The sequence below is a fragment of the Cervus canadensis genome, chromosome 12 (genome assembly GCF_019320065.1).
Source record: "Cervus canadensis isolate Bull #8, Minnesota chromosome 12, ASM1932006v1, whole genome shotgun sequence".
Lineage (NCBI taxonomy): Eukaryota > Metazoa > Chordata > Mammalia > Artiodactyla > Cervidae > Cervus > Cervus canadensis.
Window position 1 is genome coordinate 71418760 of NC_057397.1, and position 21855 is coordinate 71440614.

At 37.5% G+C, this 21855-nt stretch overlaps 1 protein-coding gene across 1 annotated transcript in view; it reads right to left on the reverse strand.

Moving 5' to 3' along the window:
• Window positions 1–21855, reverse strand: part of CNBD1 (cyclic nucleotide binding domain containing 1) — a 385369-nt gene that overhangs the window by 104376 nt on the left and 259138 nt on the right. The window contains exon 7 of the mRNA XM_043483330.1: window positions 12937–13115. Within this exon, the coding sequence (XP_043339265.1) occupies window positions 12937–13115 (179 nt within the window). The remainder of the gene's footprint in view (window positions 1–12936; window positions 13116–21855) is intronic.

A 21855-nucleotide genomic window follows, 5' to 3' on the forward strand; every position in this document is an offset into this window, starting at 1 on the left:
GGAGCCCAGCCTGGCCCTCTGTGAGGACCTGGCGGGGTGGGATGAGCGGGGAGGAAGGAGGCTTAAGCGGGAAGAGATGCATGTGAGGTCATGGCTGATTCCTATCGTTCTACAGCGGAAACCCGGACAAAACTGTACGGCAATCTTCCTCCAATTAAAAAATAAATTTTAACAAAAATAAAGGTTGAAACTTTTAGTCAAATTATATTGCTCAAAGGAAACCTATGTTCTCCAGTCTAGGATGGTATCAAGTCACATAACAAAACACTCACGAAGAGTCACAAGCTGCAACCAGGCAAGAAAACATCAGGGGTTCATGCAAAGCTCTCATTGTAAAAGGGACGGCCCCAAATATCAATAATTATTTAATCACGTCACCTGCAGGGGAATTTTCTTCTCCCTGTCATATTTTTAGTCAGCTCCTTTGCTGGGCTCTGTAGTGACTAATTTCCTTTTTCTCAAATGAGAAATTTACTCAAGATTTGTTCTTTGAGTCAGCTCTTTCTTTTCAATACTATTTTCCAGAAGATTTTATCTGTCTTATGGATTTAATATCATACTTCTATATAGGTAATTTCAAAATTTATATCTCTAACCATTTCAAGATTATATTGTATACTCAACACAGCACTTACAAATATTTACATAATAACTTTTATAAAACTAGTTGATTTAACTGAATTTTTAGCATGCACAAACACCCACACAATGAAAAAACTATTTTATTCTGAAACACTATCTTGTTCAAACTGATTTTTTGTGTGGCAAAACCCACAAATAATAGAGATATATTTCAATATCCCAGTTTTTTTCAAATTGGGGAGTTTCAAGAAAATTAATAAATAACTATATGTAGATTTCATGTGGAAATATATATAATCTATTCCGTTCTATGTGTTATATGTATTTTTATGTGTACACAACATCCTATTACATTCATATAGATATATTCTATTATATATGAAGCTATAATATCTGACAGGATACACACATTACATAGGATGTGTTATACCTAAAAAACATATAATATTAAGTGCAATATTTTTAATTATTCTAAGATGTTAAACATGTTCACAGAAATTTAAATGATGTAAAGTAGACTATATAGACACACATAATATAAAGATTGAATAGATATTTATGTAACAGAGTGCTCTGGGTAGTTTTCCTATAGTGAAAGTGACTTTTCCTGTTGCTTCAGAGTATTAGAAATTAAAATGCGTAGGACTTGCATGGAGATTTATCAATCGCAAAATTGATTTTGTGAACTTTAGCTCATTCTCCCCTCGAGAGACTATAAACTGAGATCAGAGTATTGATGCAAAAGACAGAGAGCTCTGTGTAGTGAGAGCTGTCAGTCCGGCAGGCATCTCCCTTCCTCCTCCTTCCCTTTGCCCAGAGCTCAAAGTGAGCGCTGCAAGAAGCTCTTTCTGCCCCTTTCCTGCCTGCCTGCTTCTGTTCCTCTCTGACCGTAAAAGAACTTCATTACAGGAATGAGATCACTAGATAATTTAACTGAACTCCTGACTTATTATCCACGGAATGCACACGGTGCCTTGCTCACCTGTTGATTCTTTTCCTAGATTGAAAGAAATAAGAATGAGGAATTAAGTAGTAAAAAGATGACTAGCTCTCTACTCCCAGTAGCCTCATCAGCAATCCTTCAGGCAGATCACGTGGGCAAGATAACATCTGAAGAAAGATCAGCGGGAGTCAGCCAGTCTGCATGCAAGGGAAAATGACGCAGAACCCAGCCTCCTGCCTGGATGATTCACTGAGACTCCAAAATCAGTCATAGCCGAGCAGACTCTTTCGAGTTGATCTGGAGCACAAATCCACCTTCTCCCCAGGTTGCTAGAACTCTGAGAAAGCAACCGTTCACCTACCTTGTGAGTATTGATTGATTGATCAGTGGGCAGCCAAACCTGAGTTCAGTCACAAGAAGACAGGAAGCTGATGGGGTAAGTGTGTGGCTCCCCCTCTCCCATCAGCTAGGTGGACTCACCAAAGCTAAAGAGTGTGGAACTGTCTGGAAAGGGAGTAAACCTGGGGATCTGCCTGAAGTGGTGAATTGATTCAAAAGAGAGACTTCTGTGGTCTCCACTGCATGAAGCCAGGGACAAAAATTGTATTAAATAACTTACTGTACAAGACATCGGGCTTCCCAGATGGCGCAAGTGGTAAAGAATCTGCCTGTCAATGCAGGAAACACAGAGACACGGGCCAATCTCTGAGTTGGGAAGATCCACTGGACAAGGAAATAAAAACCCACTCCAGTATTCTTACCTGAAAAAATCCCACGGAGAGAGGAGCCTGGCAGGTTACAGTTCATTGGATCACAAAGAGTCAGACATGACTGAGCATGCATTCACAAGACATCACCTTTCAAACGAGTTACAGAAGGAAGGACATACAAAAGATTGCATTTAGATACCAAATCACTGACGGTAACCATAACATTCACCTCTAATATCCATTCTCCCTTCCTTCCTGATCCTCTGAGGAGCAGAAAAAGCAGTTAACGAATAGAAGAGGATGCAGAGTAAGAAAGGGGGAATAAACTAGTGTGAACTCCTTCCCCCACTGCAGAATTATAGCAATTAAGGTGCAAGTTGTGTTGTCTAGCATGAGAGTTTGAAATTTTGATATGAAGACAAGACTGGAAGTTATAATATCTAAAAAATGAGGCTACTTGTTAATAACTAGGAATCTGACAGATTTCATCCAGGGAGCATGGAAAAATACTACTACACAGACTGTTTTAAAGCTTGGTTATTAAAAAAAAATAAAGTTATTTTGTAATTTTACCCTGCTCGGTCCAAATTGTTCAATATACATTTATCAAATGATTTTCATTCCACGTGTCTTGAAGTGTTTATTGAGCAAAGAAAAGTTCTACTAATAAAATATAAAGTTATTTTTAATAATAAAGAGCTTCCACTTAAAAATTGCTTGTATAATGTTGCTAAATGTTATCGTGTCAAAAATACATCTTAATAAAAATACCAGCATAACCAAATATATGTCAGTTATAGGGGCATATAAAGTATGAAATACAAAATAAGGTATAAAATGCAGAGTGTGTCTGTGTGTAGGTTTGTGTTAACATACAACATACCATACCTGAGTTGGCTCTAAGGAAACTTGATTTTCTTTAGGATTGTTCTTTGAAAAATTGTGAAACTATTTCAAAATAAACTAAAGATTTTAAAACTACTTAGGATCCTTACTGATGATCTCGTAAATGAATGCTTTTTTCTCCTTTCCTTACAGGTGATGTGCTTACTGACTCAGTCGTGTCTGACTCTTTGTGACCCCATGGACTGTAGCCTCCTCCAGGCTCCTCTGTCTATGGGATTCTCCAGCAAGAATACTGATGGGTAGCCTTTCCCTTCTCCAGGGGATCATCCAAACCCAGGGATCCGACCCAGGTCTCCCATGTTGCAGGCAGATTCTTTACTGTCTGAGCCACCACAAAACACATTTGCCTTACTATATAAATCAATATCAAGAAAAATAAAAATTATCATTTGTACTTTACCAATTTTTTTTAGTCCAATTTAGATCTGTTACAGGGAATAGGTGTAACAGATGTTTGCATCTTATGAAAAATGTATTTGATTCTTTGACTGAATATTTTTCACTTTATGCTCATTATACTCAGATAATGCCCACTTGTTTACAAATTTTGTTAGAGGGTTAAATTAAAGAGTTAAGATAGTATTACTTCTCTTTTTTTATGTGATTCTCTGATACAACACAATAAAAAAAAGCAAATAGTGGTAAAGAAGCCAAATAGATTGAGGAAAAATAAAACATAACCCTTTGCGAAAAACCACAAAACTCCCAAACATTAATATTTAATGCTTACGTTTTTTAATTAATACACAGAAAAGCAAGTCAATAAAGTTAGACAAAGAATAGCATGTTTTAAAATGTAATTCACATTTCCTATAGAAAACAGGGTCAATAAGGATAAATTATAGGTAATAGTCACATACTTTTTCTTCAGCAGGCTTAAGAACAAAATCACTAGAGTTGCTGACATGCAACAGAATTGTCTGCTTTTATCTATATTATTTTTTCAAAATATTCTATAAGTACTAGAAAAAAAGAATGATTTAGAGTTATGAACTGCTTGCCTGCCAGCTTGCAATAAAAAGCCATTACTTTATTACTGATAATTCTTGGCCTGCTGTGGCAGTACAATTGATAAAACTTTTTTGGTGTTGAACAGGGCTAGGGTGTTGTCAGAAGACAATGCTCAGGAAGCTACAGTATCTCAGACTTCTGAGATGTTGGGGATGACTATTAAGAACCATGGAAAAGAATAACTGAGGCATGCTTCTGTACAGCAGTAATTAACAGAACATTGAAATTCAACTCTACTTTAATAAAAATAAAATTTAAAAAAGAAAAACTGTTTTGGGGGGATATAAATACAATGGATAAAGGAAATAATATTTTAGGAAAATATTCATCATCAGCTTAAATTGACATAACCAAAGAACTCCATGGTAGCATATTAGGAAAACCTATTCTTCTGTAGTTGGAAGACAGAAAAAGGTAAAAATTGGACTTAATATTTTACTATAAGGATACCATAGCTCCAAAGAGCCTTGCATATGCAACCCCAGCAAGTCCTTTGTTGAACCCTGAAACTCAGGGTAGAGACTTTAAAACCTGGTACAGTAAGTGTCATAATTGCCATCTTTACAGTGAGAAAATACAGTGACTGCAATCAAAAGCTGAGTTTGGGGGCTTCCCTCGTGGCTCAGTGGTGAAGAGTCCCCCTGCCAATGCAGGGAGCACAGATTCAGTCCCTGACCCAGGAGCACCCCATATGCTGTGGGCCAGCTAAGCCTGTGCACCACGGCGACTGAGCCTGTGCTCTGGAGCCTGGGGTCCGCAACTATTGAGTCCACGTGCTGCAGCTATGGAGGCCCACGTCCCCTAGAGCCCTCTGCTTCTCAGCAAGGAAAACCACTGCAGTGAGAAGCCCAGACGCTGCTAGGGGAAAGCGGCCTCTGCTCTCGGCAACTAGAGGCAAAGCCCATGCATGCAGCAGTGAAGACTCAGAATGGGAAAAACAAAATAAAATAAAAAATAAGCAAACTGAGCTTGGCCCAGGCCTGGTTCACAGTAGCTCCACTGGATTCGGAGAACCACTGCATGACAACTTCCATGGACTTTAACTATGCAATTTGAATGGATACTTGGTATTGATCCCATATTGATTTCTTGGTCTTTGTGGTAAGAGCTATCAGTAAGGAAGATCAGGTAGAAATCTGAAATTCCCTCTCCCTACCATCCTCCACCTTAGCCAAGATAGTAAATCAAAACAATATCATAGACATCAGCAAGATGGAAGGCTGGGAATTCCCACCCAGTCGTCAACCCCCCACAAAAGTAACAATTTAACAGCAATCCACAAATAAAAATCTAAAAATATTTAGTACAAGGCAAGGATGCCCACTCTTTCTACTTCTCTTCAACATAGTACTACCATCCTAGGCACAGCAATGGTGCAAAGAGAAAGAGAAGGAGAAGAACAAAAAAAGGAGAGAAAGAAAGAAAAGATATCCAAATCAGAAGGAAGAAATAAAATAACTTGCTTGTACATGATATGATGTTATATGTACAAAACCTGAAAAGACTCCACCAAAAATTGTTAGAAATAATGAATAAATCCAGTAAGGTTGCAGAATACAAAAGTAGCATACAAATCAGTGTCTTTTCTATACATAATAACAAATTATACAGAAAAGAAATTGGGAAAGCATTTACAAGAACAAAAATAATAAAATACTTAGGAATAAACTTAAAGACATGAAAGATATGTATTGAAAATTATAAAACAGTAATGAAGTTAAAGAAAGCACAGATAAATGGAGACATTTTCTGTTCACAAATAGGAAAAATTAGCATAGTTAAAATGTGCATATTACCAACTCCAATTCAACAGCATGTTAAAAGAATTATACACTATGACCAAGTGGGATTTATCCCTGGGAGGCAAGGATGGTTCAATATATGCAATCAATAAATGTGATGCACTACATTCTCAGAATGAAAGATAAAGATCATATAATCATCTCAATATATACAGAAAAAAATCTGACAAAATATACCAGTCTTTGGTTTCAACAGATTGAGTATAGAAGGAACATGCCTCATAATAAAGACCATTATGACAAAGCCATTGCTACCATCCTACTTTACTAAACTAAAAAGAAAGCTTTTTTTCTGAGATCGGGAAAAAGACAAGGATATTGCTCTCATCACTATTATTCCACATGGTACTGAAATCCTAATTAGACCAATTAGTCAAGACAAAGAAATAAAAGTCATCCAAATCATAAAGGACACAGTAAATTGTTTTATTATTTGTAGGTGAAATTATCTTACATGCAGAAAATTTAAAAAAGCTATTGGAACTAATCAAAAAATTCAATAAAGCTTCAGGATATAAAATCAATGTACATAAATGAGTGGCATTTCTGTATACTAATAGGACACCTGAAAAAAAAATAAACTATCCCACTCACAATAATATCAAAAACATAAAATAATTAAAAATTTATATAACCAAGGAAATGAAATATCTGTACAACGAAAACTGCAGAACTTTTATGATGAAAATTGAAGAAGATACAAAGGGAAAGATATCCCATGTTCATGGACTGGAGCAATTAATATTATAAATATATCTACACTCTACAAAGTCATACATAGATTCAATGTAATCCCTATCAAAACTCCAGCAGTATTTTTCACAGAAATAAAGGAATCCTAAAATTTGTATGGGACCACAAAAGACTGAATTGCCAAAGCAATACTGAGACAAAAGAACAGGGGTAGAGGTATCACTGGATTTAACTTTAAGCTATACTACAAGGATATAGTAATTAAAACATTATGGCATTAGTGTGAACAGAGAGACATACAAATGGAACAGAAAAGAGAGCTCAGAAATAAATGCCATCACATACAGTCAACATATGTTTCACAAGGGGTTCTGGAAAATTCAACAGGGAAAGAATAGTCTCTTCAATAAATGGTGCTTGGAAAACCAGACAACCAAATACTGAAATTGAATTCTTATCTTATAGAACACTACAAAAATTACCTTGAAATGGATTAAAGACTTAAACACAAGATCTGCTATTGCAAAACTCCTAGAAAAATACGCAGGAAAGAAGCTCCTTGATACTGGTCTTGGTAATGATTTTTTGGACACAATACCAAAAGTACAAACAGCAAAGGTAAAAATCAACCATCAGAATTACATGAAGCTTGAAACCTTATTTACAGCAAAATAAAAATAAACAAATGAAAAGACAGCCTATATAACAGGAGAAAATTTTTCAACCATATATCAGATATGGGGTTACTATCCAAAATATATAAGGAACTCACACAATTCAATAGCAAAGAAACAAATAACCCAATTTTTAAGATGTGAAAACAACCTAAATAGATATTTCTCAAAATAATACATTAAAATGACCAACAAGTGCTTGAAAAGGTGTTCAACATCACTAATCATCAAGGAAATGAAATCAAAACCATACTGAGATATCACCTCACATCTGTTAGAACGGCTATTATCAAAAAGAAAAGGGAAATGTGCAAGATGAGGTGAAAATGGAATCCTTGTATACTATTGGTGGACATGTAAATTGGTAGAGCCTTTAAGAAACAGTATGGAGCTTCCCTGGAGAAGGACATGGCAACCCGCTCCAGAATTCTTGCCTGGAGAATCCCATGGACAGAGGAGCCTCGCAAGCCATGGTCATAGGGTCACAGATAGTCATGACTGAATCGACTAAGCATGCACTCATTCATGGAGCTTCCCTCAAAAAATTAAAACAGAACTACCATACAATCCAGGAATCTCATTTCTGTGCAGTCATCTAAAGAAAGGAAAACAGGATATTGAAGAGACAGCTGCATTTCCTTGTTTATTGAATCATTGTTCACAGTAGCTAAAATATGGAAACAACCTAAGTGTTTATCCATGGATGAATGGAGGTGGAAAATATGATGTATACACAAACAATGGAATTTTATCAAGTTTGAAAAGGAAGGAAATTCTGACATTTGTGACAACACAAATGAACCTGAAAGACATTATGCTAAGTAAAATAAGCCAAGCAAAGACAAACAGGATCTCACTTATGTGTTTTATTTAAAATTGTCAAACTCATAGAAGACAGTAGAATGTTGCTGACAAGGTATAAAGTGAAAGTGAAAGTGGCTTAGTCATGTCTACTCTTTGCAACCCCATGGACTCCAGGCCAGAACACTGGAGTGGGTAGCCGTTCCCTTCTCCAGGGGATCTTCCCAACCCAGGGATCAAACCCAAGTCTCCTGCATTGCAGGCGGATTCTTTACCAGCTGAGCCACAAAGGAAGCCACAAAGTTTAAGGGCTAGGGAAAATAGACAGATATTGATCAAAGGGTACAAAGTTTGCTGTGTGCAAGATGAGTGAGTCTTGGAGATCTAATACACAACACAGTAATTTAATCAACAATATGAATCTGCCTGCCAATGCAGGAGACGCAGGACATGCAGGTTAGATTCCTGTCAGGAACATCCCCCGGGGTAGGAAATGGCAACCCACTCCAGTATTCTTGCTGGGAAAACTCCATGGTCAGAGGAGCTTGTTGGGCTGAATTTGATGGAGTCACAAAGAGTAAGAGATAACTGAGCAACTGAGCGCACGCGCACACACACACACACACACACACACACACACACACACACTAGTGTATGCTTGAACTTTGATAGGAGGACAGATAATGTGTTCTCATTACAAACACACAAAAATCTAACTATATAAGATGATGGATATGTTAATTAGCTTGATTATGCTGATCACTTCACAATGTATACATATGTCAAAACATCAAGATACACACCTTAAACATATACAAATTTTCTTGTCAGATTATACATCAGCAAAGCTGGAACAAAAGCACTACTACATTCCTGGAAGAATGGCACCTATTATTGCTGCCCTCAAAGACCTAATTCAGGATTCAGAGTTGGTAGTGCCATCTTATTTCATTAAATTCTTGAGTTTTGTCCTCAACAAGCAAACACCTAGATGCTAGAAAATTGGAGTGGATTACTATAAAGTTAACAAAGAAATGGCCCTAATTATAGCTGCTCTGCAAAATGTGGTATTCTTTTTTCCTAAAGCAGATTGAAAAAGTATTGGGTCTGCACAGAAGAACTGTACAAAAAAGGTCTTAATGATTGGGGTAACCACAATGGTGTGGTCACTCACCTAGAGCCAGACATCTTAGAGTGTGAAGTCTAGTGGACCTTAGGAAGCATTACTATTAAAAAAAGCCAGTGGAGGTGATGGAATTCCAGCTGAGCTATTTCTAATCCTAAAAGAATATGCTGTTAAAATGTTTCACTTAATACACCAGGAAATTTGGAAAACTCAGCAGTGACCACAGAACTAGAAAAGGTCAGCTTTCACATAAATCCCAAAGAAGGGCAATGCCAAAGAATGTTCAAATTACCAAACAATTATGCTCATTTCACAAATTAGCAAGGTAATGCTCAAAATCCTTCAAGTTAGGCTTCAATGGTACATGAACAGAGAACATCCAGATGTACAAGCTAGATTTAGAAAAGGAAGAGGAACCAGAAATCAAATTGCCAATATCCATTGAATCATAGAAAAAGCAAGAGAATTCCAGGAAAACATTTACCTCTGCTTTCTTGACTACACTAAAGGCTTTGACTGTGGATGACAAGAAACTCCAGAAAATTCTTAGAGATGGGAATACCAGACTACCTTACATGTCTGCTGAGAAACCTGTATGCAGGTCAAGAAGCAACAGTTAGAACTGGATGTGGAAAAATGGACTTATTCAAAATTGGGAAGGAATATGTCAGAGTTGTATATTATCGTTCTACTTATTTAACTTTGTAGAGTACATTATGTAAAATGCTGGGTTGGAAAAATCACAAGTTAGAATCAAGATTCTAATCCAAAATCACTGCAGATGGTGAATGCAGCCATGAAATTAAGATGCTTGCTCCTTGGAAGAAAAGCTATGACCAACCTAGACAGCATGTTAAAAAGCAGAGACATTACTCTGCCAACAAAGGTCCGTCTAGAAAAAGCTACGATTTTTCCAGTAGTCATGTATGGATGTGAGAGTTGGACCATAAAGAAAGCTGAGAGCCAAAGAATTGATGCTTTTGAGCTGTGGGGTTGGGGAAGACTCTTGAGAGTCCCTTGGACAGCAAAGAGATCCAACCAATCCATCCAAAAGGAAATCAGTCCTGAATACTCATTGGAAGGACTGATGCTGAGGCTGAAACTCCAATACTTTGTCCACCTGATGCAAAGAACTGACTCATTGAAAAAGACCCTGATACTGGGAAAGGTTGAAGACAGGAGGTGAAGGGTTCAACAGAGGATGAGATGGTTGGATGGCATCACTGACTCGATGGACATGAGTTTGAGGAAGCTCCAGGAGTTGGTGATGGACAGGGAATCCTGGCATGCTGCAGTCCATGGGGTCACAAAGAGTCAGACATGACTGAGCAACTGAACTGAACTGAACTGAGAATGAAGATTTCTGGGAGAAATATCAATAACCTCAGATACGCAAATGATGTCACTCTAACAGCAGAAAGTGAAGAGAAACTAAACAGCTTCTTGATAAAGATGAAAGAGAAGAGCGAAAAAGCTGGCTTAAAGAAGAGAGTGAAAAGGCTGGCTTAAAACTCAACATTTAAAAAACAAAGATCATGGCATCTGGTCCCATCACTTCTTGGCAAATAGATGAGGAAAAAATGGAAACAGTGACAGATTTTATTTTGGGGGGGTTCCAAAGTCTTTGCAGATGGTGACTGCAGCCATGAAATTAAAACACATTTGTTCCTTGGAAGAAAAGCCATGACAAACCTAGACAGCATATTAAAAAGCAGAAACATCACTGCTAACAAAGTTCCATATAGCCAAAGCTGTGGTTTTTCCAGTAGTCGTGTATGGATATGAGAGTTGGACCATAAAGAAGACTGAGCACTGAAAAATTGATGCTTTTGAACTGTGGTGCTGGAGAAGACTCTTGAGACAAGTTCCTTGGACAGCAAGGAGACCAAACAAGTCAATTCTAAAGGAAGTCAACCCTGGATGCTCATTGGAAGGACTGATGCTACAGCTGAAGCTCCAATACTTTGGGACCTGGTGCGGAGAGCTGACTCATTTGAAAAGACCCTGATGCTGAGAAACATTGAGGGCAGGGGGAGAAGGGGGTGAGAGAGAATGAGATGGTTGGATGCCACTATCAACTCAATGGACATGGCTGTGAGAAAACTCTTGGAAATAATGAAGGATAGGGAAGCCTGGCGTGCTGCAGTCTATGGGGTCGCAAATAGTTGGACATGACTGAATGACTGAAAAACAACACTGTAGGTGGCCATTGAGTGGTAAGTTCATTCTTTTCTATTCAAATCAAGACAGAAGGTTAGAAGCATTACTCATTCATGTGTGATCAACAGCAATTTATACTTTTATATTTTTGTCTCATTTTTTCTTTTGGGTTCCAAAGTCATTGCAGTTGGTGACTGCAGCCATGAAATTAGAAGACACTTGCTTCTTGGAAGGAAAGCCGTGGCAAACCTAGACAGCATATTAAAAGCAGAGACATCACTTTGCTGACAAAGTTCCATAAGGTCAAAGCTATGGTTTTACAGCAATCATGAATGGATGTGAAAGTTGGACCCTAAAGAAGGCAGAGTGCCAAAGAATTGATTCTTTCCAATTATGGTGTTGGAGATGACTCTTGAAAGTCCTTTGGACAGCAAAGGAGATCAAACCAGTTAATCCTACAGGAAAAAATCCCTGAATATTCATTGGAAGAACTTATTCTGAAGCTTAAGCTCCAATATTCTTCACCACCTGATGTCAAGAGTCAACTCATTGGGAAAGACCTTAATGCTGGGAAAGACTGAAGGCAAAAGGAGAAGAGGACAGCTGAAGATGAGGTGGTCGGATAACATCACTAATTCAATGGACATGAACTTGAGCAAACTCTGAGAGATAGTGAGGGATGGGGAGGCCTGTTGTGCTACAGTCTATGACGTTGCAACAAGTGGGACACGAATTAATGACTGAAAAAAAAACCAGTTCATATTTTATCCATGTCTGTCTTTATTGTCTTTATCCATGCCTATCCTTATTGAATCTGAGAATATTCTAGGTCTTTCTGACTTCAATCCATAGTGCTAAATCATTTGATTTTAATTAGTTTCTTTGGCTATTTACTCCTCTGAGTATCTTGATCACCCTACATCCAAAACTGGCTTTTATAGCCGCAATTCTAGTTGAACCAGTGGGGGGTATTACCTCATGTGGGGTATTCAGGTATCCAGAAAGATATTAACCTTTATTTGAGCCAGTTGATGGTCTTCAAACATTGCATATAAACAAGGTGTTTTCTTCAATTGAGACTTTCTGATTTTAATAGAATCAACACTTTGATTACCTTAGCATTGCTCTTGAGATAGACAGCAAAAGCACACACTCTCAATTTTATTTAAAAGGGCCTTCATGTTCTACCCTCTGTGTTCCCTTTCTTAAATCACTCCCTCCCTCTCTCTTATCTCAAAATGGCCCTCCTTCTTCATTTAGTGATCCAATTACAATGGCTTTGTCTCAGTAATCAAATGCACCACAAAACACCAGCCTGTGGGCAGTATGTTGTGGAATGCATCCCTCATTATTTTTTTAAAACATATCTCCAGTTGTGATGACAGTATAATTTTTATTTTTAAAATCTATATTAGCTTTAATATTTCAGGTAACACTGGGTATATGTAAATTTAAATATCTGGAAGAGATAAAGTTTATAACAATGATACATCGTTGCTTATTGAAGAAGAAAATACTCATTTCTTACCGTGGGACCAACCCCAGTCAGCAGAGGGTTTCTGAAGTCTTCACTGAAAACAAAGCTGTGAAAACTCTGAGGTATGAAAGAGGTTGTAGACTCATGTTCTTCAATCGTATTTTTATATATTTGTGTTTGAGGTCGGGCTAGACCTTTCAGTATTATATAAAAACCATCATTTCCAATCACTGAAAAAGAACAAAACCAAACAAGATATACTATAGACCTTATTTCGAAGGTGCTTTGATGTACATGTGTCTACAATACATATTACAATTGCTTCCATTTTAGCAGATTTCTTTTTATTTATTCATTGACAGTGACTTTAATGTAGCACTTAGGCATCACAAAAATTTAGACAAATAACAAAAATAACAAAGATATCTACACTTAGAGTACTATTTGCTGACAGCTATTTAGAGTAATCAATCCCTTGTGGAACTGATAAATTCTAGGAAAGAATTGTGGTGACATATCAAGATTAATAGATTTAAGACAAAATAAGGAGAAAAGTGCCAGAAAAGCCCTTGAACTTTTTAAAATGTTTCTGTCCCCTTCAAAAACGCCATTCTTTTTGTGTTATATAAGTAGCAGTATATCACTATTAATTCTCATTTATCTTTGCTCTAGACAGGATGATGATCACTCATAGAATTGAGTAAAGAGTATACTATGAAAAGAGAAATGGATCATTACTAGGAAAAAGTTTGATATTTTTTTCAGTATTTCTTCTTTTCTATTTTGTAACCCTCCACAATCCATCATCCAACCCCACTACCTAAAGTTCAAATATATGCCTGAAGGTCTGGAAGGCTCATTCACTTGTGAAGGTTTTGAATGAAGCACAAATCAGTTTTACCTTTTCTGAAGCCCATCACTTTGGAGAAGCAGATCATGGGAACTAGATGATGTCGCTCCTTTTCTTTGTCATTTGCATTACATTGCTCCAAAGGAGTAAATTATTCAAGTGCGGTGTTTTCCTTACCATTTCCTTATTAACTTGTAAATAAAAACTTTACAAGTTGATTTTAATGGATACCTGCATTTCTTTCTTTTCATGCCCTATGACATGTCACGTGCTTGCCTTCTCTGCTTTTGTCTAAACTGAGCCCTTAATGGGGGGCTCTTTTGTACACCACCTGTACATCAGTTCAGTTCACTTCAGTTCAGTCACTCAGCCGTGGCCGACTCTTTGTGACCCCATGAACTGCAGCATGCTAGGCCTCCCTATCCATCACCAACTCCTGGAGTGCACCCAAACCCATGTCCATCGAGTCGATGATGCCATCCAGCCATCTCAACCTCCATCGTCCCCTTGTCCTCCTGCCCCCAGTCTTACCCAGCATCAGGGTCTTTTCCAATGAGTCAGTTCTTCGCATCAGGTGGCCAAAGTATTGGAGTTTCAGCTTCAGCATCAGTCTTTCCAATGAACACCCAGGACTGATCTCCTTTAGGATGGACTGGTTGGATCTCCTTGCAGTCCAAGGGACTCTCAAGAGTCTTCTCCAACACCACAGTTCAAAAGCAACAATTCTTCTGCGCTCAGCTTTCTTTATAGTCCAACTCTCACATCGCACATGACTACTGGAAAAACCATAGCCTTGACTAGACGGACCTTTGTTGACAAAGTAATGTCTCTGCTTTTTAATATACTGTCTAGGTTGGTCATAACTTTCCTTCCAAGGAGTAAGCGTCTTTTAATTTCATGGCTGCAATCACCATCTGCAGTGATTTTGGAGCCCCAAAAAATAAAGTCAGCCACTGTTTCCATTGTTTCCCCATCTATTTGCCATGAAGTGATGGGACCAGATATCATGATTTTAGTTTTCTGAATGTTGAGCTTTAAGCCATCTTTACATGGTAACTATAAAATAGTGATTTTTCTTTTTGTCTTTACTAAAGCAAACATTGCATTTCTTTCAATGCCTAAGCTTAAAATAGATACTTCCAGATAGCTCAATATCATTTCTTATTAAACATCTAATCTGTGTGGCAAAGGCACTGCAGAAATATTGCTTTTTAAAAAAATGCTTATGTTTTATTTTGGCTCTGCTGAGTCTTTATTGTGGCTCACAGGTTCAACATTCAGAAAACTAAGATCATGGCATCTGGTTCCATAACTTCATGGCAAATAGAAACAGTGGAAACAGTGACAGACTTTATTTTGGGGGGGGCTCCAAAATCACTGCAGATGGTGACTGCAATCATGAAATTAAAAGATGCTTGCTCCTTGGAAGAAAAGTTATGACCAACCTAGACAGCATATTAAAAAGCAGAGACATTGCTTTGCCAACAAAGATCCATCTAGTCAAGGCTATGGTTTTTCCAGTGGTCATGTGTGGATGTGAGAGTTGGACTATAAAGAAAGCTGAGCACTGAAGAATTAATGTTTTTGAACTATGGTGTTGGAGAAGACTCTTGAGAGTCCCTTGGACTGCAAGGAGATCCAACCAGTCCATCCTAAAGGAGATCAGTCCTGAGTGTTCATTGGAAGGACTGATGTTGAAGCTGAAACTCCAGTATTTTGGCCACCTGATGCGAAGAACTGACTCATTTGAAAAGACCCTGGTGCTTGGAAAGACTGAAGGCAGGAGGAGAAGGGGACGACAGAGGATGAGATGGCTGGATGGCATCACTGACTCAGTGGACATGAGTTTGAGTAAACCCGGGGAGTTGGTGATGGACAGGGAGGCCTGGCGTGCTGTCACAAAGAGTCAGACATGACTGAGTGACTGAAATGAACTGAACAGGTTCTTTGTTTCGATGAATTCTCTTGTTGTAGAACACGGGCGCTGTGGTGTGTGGGCTTCAGTAGTTGCGGCGTGAGGGTTTCAGTGTTTGCATTAGGTAAGCTTTGCTGTCTGGTGGCTTCCTGAAGCAGGGTTCAAACCCATGTCCCCTGCATTTGCAGGCAGATTCGTAACCAGTGACTCACCAGGGACGTCTGAAACTGGTTTTTAATAGCTCTCATGTGGGCTGTATAAGAATAAACACCTTGCATTTCCCAGAGATGCTTAACTGTGTGGTTGCATGACCACTCTGATTAATAAAGCATTGAGAGGATTTTTGCTTTCCAAAGATGCACATCACCCCTTTTTCCATGCTAGAATGGGTATAGGATATTTGAGCTGAGGAAAATGCAAGGAGAATCTCAGAGGCCTCATCTCATGCCTTTAAACTACTGTCCTGTGACTTCTCATTATGCAACATAAATAAAAATAAACCTGAAAAATGTTATAAACTAATGTCCTCTAGTTCTTTGTTACTCACAGCTGAACACAATTTCTGTGTGAATATTGTTGGAATTTCACTGAACTCTATTCATAAAACATGTTCACCTTACTGATGAATGTCACTTTTCAGGTCCTCTGGAGGAAATTTTCCCTTTCCTTCAGCCTTGGCCCAGTGACAGTGAATCTAACTAAATAAATTTTGCCTGCAATGCATTAATTTTTATATTTACATTTAAAAAACTATCTATGATATTAAGGATGCCTTAAGAGTTTAAGTAATCTAAGGAATTTGGTTGTGTCTCACTCTCTGTGACCCCATGGACTGTAGCCCACCACGCTCCTCTGTCCATGTGACTCTCTGGGCAAGAATACTGTAGTGGGTTGCCATTTCCTCCTCCAGGCAGGGGGTCTTCCTGACTCAGAGATCAAACTCAGGTCTCCCACATTACAGGCAGATAGATTCTTTGCCATCTCAGCCACCAAGGAAGACCAGCTAAGGAGTTTAAGTAGTATAGGGACTTTGTGATCCATGGAAAACATTTTTGGTCAGAACATATCTCATCAGTACCCAAATTATACTTATTTTAAAAAGCAGTCAAATAAAGCCATTCTGGAAGCTGGGACTCCATTTATATAAAAGATGATAGCTGTATTTGAAATGGCAAAGAGGGGCTCTATTTTAAAAGAAAATATTTTATTAGTATTAGGTAGATATCATTTTCTGTTTTTAATGATGTATAGCTGATGTTCAATATTATGTAAGTTTCAGATATACAACCTAGTGACGGATTTTTTAAAGGTTATATTCCATTTCTATTTACTATAAAACATGGTTATATTCCAGGAGAAGAAAATGGCACCCCACCCCAGTCCTCTTGCTTGGAAAATCCCATGGATGGAGAAACCTGGCGACTCCATGGTCCATGGAGTCGCAGAGAGTCAGACACGACCGAACTGACTGAGCATGTGTGGTTATAGTCCATGTATTGTACTGACTATAAATCCTGGTAGCTTATTTATTTTATACAAGGTAGTTTGTACTTCTTAATCCCCTACCCCATCTTATCTTACCCCTCTCTTCTTTTTAATCTCCACTAGTAGCCACCAGTTTGTTCTCTATATATGTGAGCCTGTTTCTTTTGTTATAGTCCCTAGTTTGTTTTATTTTTTTAGATTTCACATATAGGTGATATCATATAATTGTCTTTCCAACTCTGACTTATTTCATTCAACATAATAACCTCTAAGTCTATCCATGTTGCTACAAATGGCAAAATATTACTTTTATGACTGAATAGTTATTCCATCTTCTTTATTCATTTATCTGTAGATGGACATTAGTGTTCCTTCCATATCTTGGCAGTTGTAAATAACGTTGCTATGAATACTGGGTGCATGTTCACATTAGTGTTTTCAAATGAGTGTTTTTGGTTTTTTTCTTTTTGGAAGAAAACCCAGAAATGGGACTGCTGGGTCTTATACTAGTATTTTGAGAACCCTCCATACTGTTTTCCACAGTGACTGCACCATTGTGCGTCCTTGTTAACAGCTTATAAAGGTTTCCTTTTCTCCATATCCTTGCCAACATTTGTTATTTCTGGTCTTTTTGATGATAGCCATTCTAACAGGTGTAACATAATATCCCACTTTGGTTTCAATTTGCATTCCCCTGACAGTGAGATTGCTGGTTTTAGAAAAGTCAGAAGAACCAGAGATCAAATTGCCAACATCGGCTGGATCATCAAAAAAGTAAGAGAGTTCCTAAAAAAACATCGATTTCTGCTTTATTGACTATGCCAAAGCCTTTGACTGTGTGGATCACAATAAACTGTGGAAAATTCTTAGAGATGGGAATACCAGACCATCTGACTTGTCTCTTGAAAAACCTTGTACTCAGGTCAGGAAGCAACAGTTAGAACTGGACATGGAACAACAGACTAGTTCAAAATAGGAAAAGGAGTACATCAAGGCTGTATATTGTCACCCTGCCTATTTAACATATATGCGGATTACATCATGAGAAATGCTGGGCTGGAGGAAGCACAATCTGGAATCAAGTTTGCCGGGAGAAATATCAATAACCTCAGATATGCAGATGACACCACCCTTGTGACAGAAAGTGAAGAGGAACTAAAAAGCTTCTTAATAAAAGTGAAGGAGGAGAGGGAAAAGGTTGGCTTAAAGCTCAACATTCAGAAAACTAAGATCATGGCATCTGGTCCCATTACTTCATGGGAAATAGATGGGCAAACAGTGGAAATAGTGTCAGACTTTATTTTGGGGGGCCCCAAAATCACTGCAGATGGTGACTGCAGCCATGAAATTAAAAGACGCTTACTCCTTGGAAGAAAAGTTATGACCAACCCAGATAGCATATTTAAAAGCAGAGACATTACTTTTCCAACAAAGGTCCGTCTAGTCAAGGCTACGGTTTTTCCAGTGGTCATGTATGGATGTGAGAGTTGGACTGTGAAGAAAGCTGAGCACCGAAGAATTGTTGCTTTTGAACTGTGGTGTTGGAGAAGACTCTTGAGAGTCCCTTGGACTGCAAGGAGATCCAACCAGTTCATCCTAAAGGAGATCAGTCCTGGGTGTTCATTGGAAGGACTGATGCTGAAGCTGAAACTCCAGTACTTTGGCCATCTGATGCGAAGAGCTGACTCATTAGAAAAGACCCTGATGCTGGGAGGGATTGGGGGCAGGAGGAGGAAGGGATGACAGAGGATGAGATGGTTGGATGGCATCACTGACTCGATAGACATGGGTTTGGGTGGACTCCAGGAGTTGGTGATGGACAGGGAGGCCTGGTATGCTGTGATTCATGGGGTCACAAAGAGACAGATATGACTGAGAGACTGAACTGAATTGACAGTGAGATTGAGCATCTTTTCCTGTGCCTGTTGACCCTTTGTATGTATTCTTTGAAAAATATCTATTCAGCTCATTTTTAACCAAGTTGATTGTGGTTTCAATGTTGAGTTGTATGAGTTGCTTAAATATTTTGTATATTAACTCCATTTATATAAAAGTCACATTACTTGCAAAAATTTTTTTCCCATTAAGTAAGTTGTCTTTTTGTCAATGGTTTCCTCTTCTGTGCAAAAGCTTTTAAATTTAATTTAGGTTCCAGTTGTTTATATTTACTTTTATTTCCTCTGCTTTAGGAAATACACTGAAAAAATATTGCTACAATTTATATCAAAGACTGTTTGGCTTATGTGTTCTCTTTTAAGAGTTTAATGGCTTCCAGTCTTACCTTTAGGTCTTTAGGTAGATACTATTTTAAATGATTTACTACGTACTAATAATTTTTTCTTTTCAAAATAAGATACTGTAGATGGATCAAGTACTGGTTTAGGAGGTCTGGATTCAGTCCCATTTTTGCATCCATTATGTATTCTTGGGAGAATCATATTCCAGTCATTTTCCAATTCAGAAATTGTCATGCTAAGTCAAATTATCTACATATATCATATTTTTTAATTTTTCCAATATTCAGTGAAATAATATATTTTATGTTGCTGAAATTACTATTCAAGTTTAAATAAATTAGAATTTCAAAACTATATAAATAACCAAATTTTACCAATAAAAAGATTACTTTAAAGAATTTTGGATAGCTTTAATAAACTTTTAGAAATATAGATGAAAAAGACTTACCTAATTACAATATTTAAATTAGTCAACAATACTTAAAATCCCATATTAAATTTCCAGAAACTTTTTTCAATGTTTATCTGCATTTCAAGGTTCCAGTTTCATTTCTACCTTCCTCTCACCCAAGAGGATCCCCAGGCAGTATTGTGGGAGAGATCCACCTGCCAGTGCAGGAGACATGAGAGACGCAGGTTTGATCCTGGGGTTGGGCAGATCCCCTGGAGAGGGAAATGGCAACCCACTGCAGTATTCTCGCCTGGAAAATTCCATGGACAGAGGAACCTGGTGGGCTATACTCCATGGGATCTCAAAAGAGTCAGATATAACTAAGCACACATGCACACCCTATGCAAGAGACGTGTGTGAGGTTTTGAGAAAATTAATTCAACTTTCAAGGATGAATCTTTATGACCCATGGAGAACACCTTAGTTGCAGTGAAAGCACATGTACACTTTAGAATCGATATACGTTCTTCAAGGCCACACTTGCCTTTAAGAGAGCCATAGTCTTTACGGTAAGGTTAAATATTTTATTACTTCTATTGTAAGAGCATATTGTTCGAATTATGGTTAATTTATATATGGGAAAGGTGCCCATTAAATTTTTCATGAGATGTAACTACTATGTTTTTATATGCTATTTGAAATTCAAGCCACTACAGAAAATAAAGTCTATGCACGCTACGATATGTTTAAGGTTTAGTAATCTAAACATATTTTTCAGCATTAAAAATAAATACAATATTTTACAATGAGGAGCTACGGTTTGAGACATAACCTCATAGAAAGTAAGACTAAAAGGGAATAAATGGAAAGAAATAGCAGAGAAATAACATTAAGACCTAGTGGACTTCAGGCAAAGAAAAGAGCAAAATTGACATATATATATTGAGACAAAAATCCCTATATCAATAATTTCATAGGAATGTTGCAATGTTAATTTAAAGGTAGATATTAATAAAACTTTTATCTATGATCCAATTTCATATTAACTATTACATTGGATTCTCTTCTAAGCTAATTTTCTTAGCTTTCTGAACTTTAGTTTGCCAGTCTTAAATGCCCTCTGCCCGGGCCATAAAATGAGATCCAGTGGGAAACTCTTGGGATCAATTAAATTAACTATATCTATATAGCATATAGAGTTTACCATATGTACTCTCTCTCTCTCTCTTTCTCTCTCTCTCTCTCTATATATAAAGTATTTTATAGTAGCATAAATAATCTTTATATATAATGATCTTAATATAGTAATCATGCTTTTAGTACCATTTTCACTTAAACTAGAAATATGTATGTGTATTACTCAGTACTTGAAATCAAGAAATTGCTGCTCTTGCTAATATTTTATTGTTTAAGAAAATAATTCACGAGAGGCTAAGTGAGTAGCTCTAAGCTTAGGAAGCTGCCTTAAATGATGAAACTCCAAAAAATCCTATGACCAGAAAAGAGACCAGAAGGTGCAAACAGCTGTGCAGAATTACAAGAAAGAAACCAAAGCCTTAGTGGCAGATTGAAAGTCAGCAGCCTGGTGACGAGGGGTTACTGGGGAAATCCTTTAAATAACAGCAGAGGGAGGGAAGTGCTCACATGAATAAAGAAAAGGGAAAAAGAAAGACACCTGCTTGGACCTGTTTTGTTTTGTTTTTTTTAGAGTTGGAAGAACAAAGAGATTTACAAAGGTCACATATTTAATGAGTTGACTGCTTTGATAGTGAAACACACGTGAGTTGCCAGAATTAGATGTCTTAAAAACTCAAGAGAAGGGTTGTAGCACATGTAGGTGTAAAGACAGTAAAAATGTTTGATGTGTTTAAAAATATGCACTATTGAAATGAATTGCAAAGTCTTATTTAACATAAATCTTCACATTTGAAAGTTTGTCTTTGTTAAGGAATGAAAGTTCATATTTTATCAGTTTATCACACAAGTCATTACAATACTTGGAAAATACAGTATTTGCTTCTAATTTTAGTTTTAAAATCTTTCAGAAAAAACTAGTAACTACTTAAAAACACTAGCACACAAATATACATTC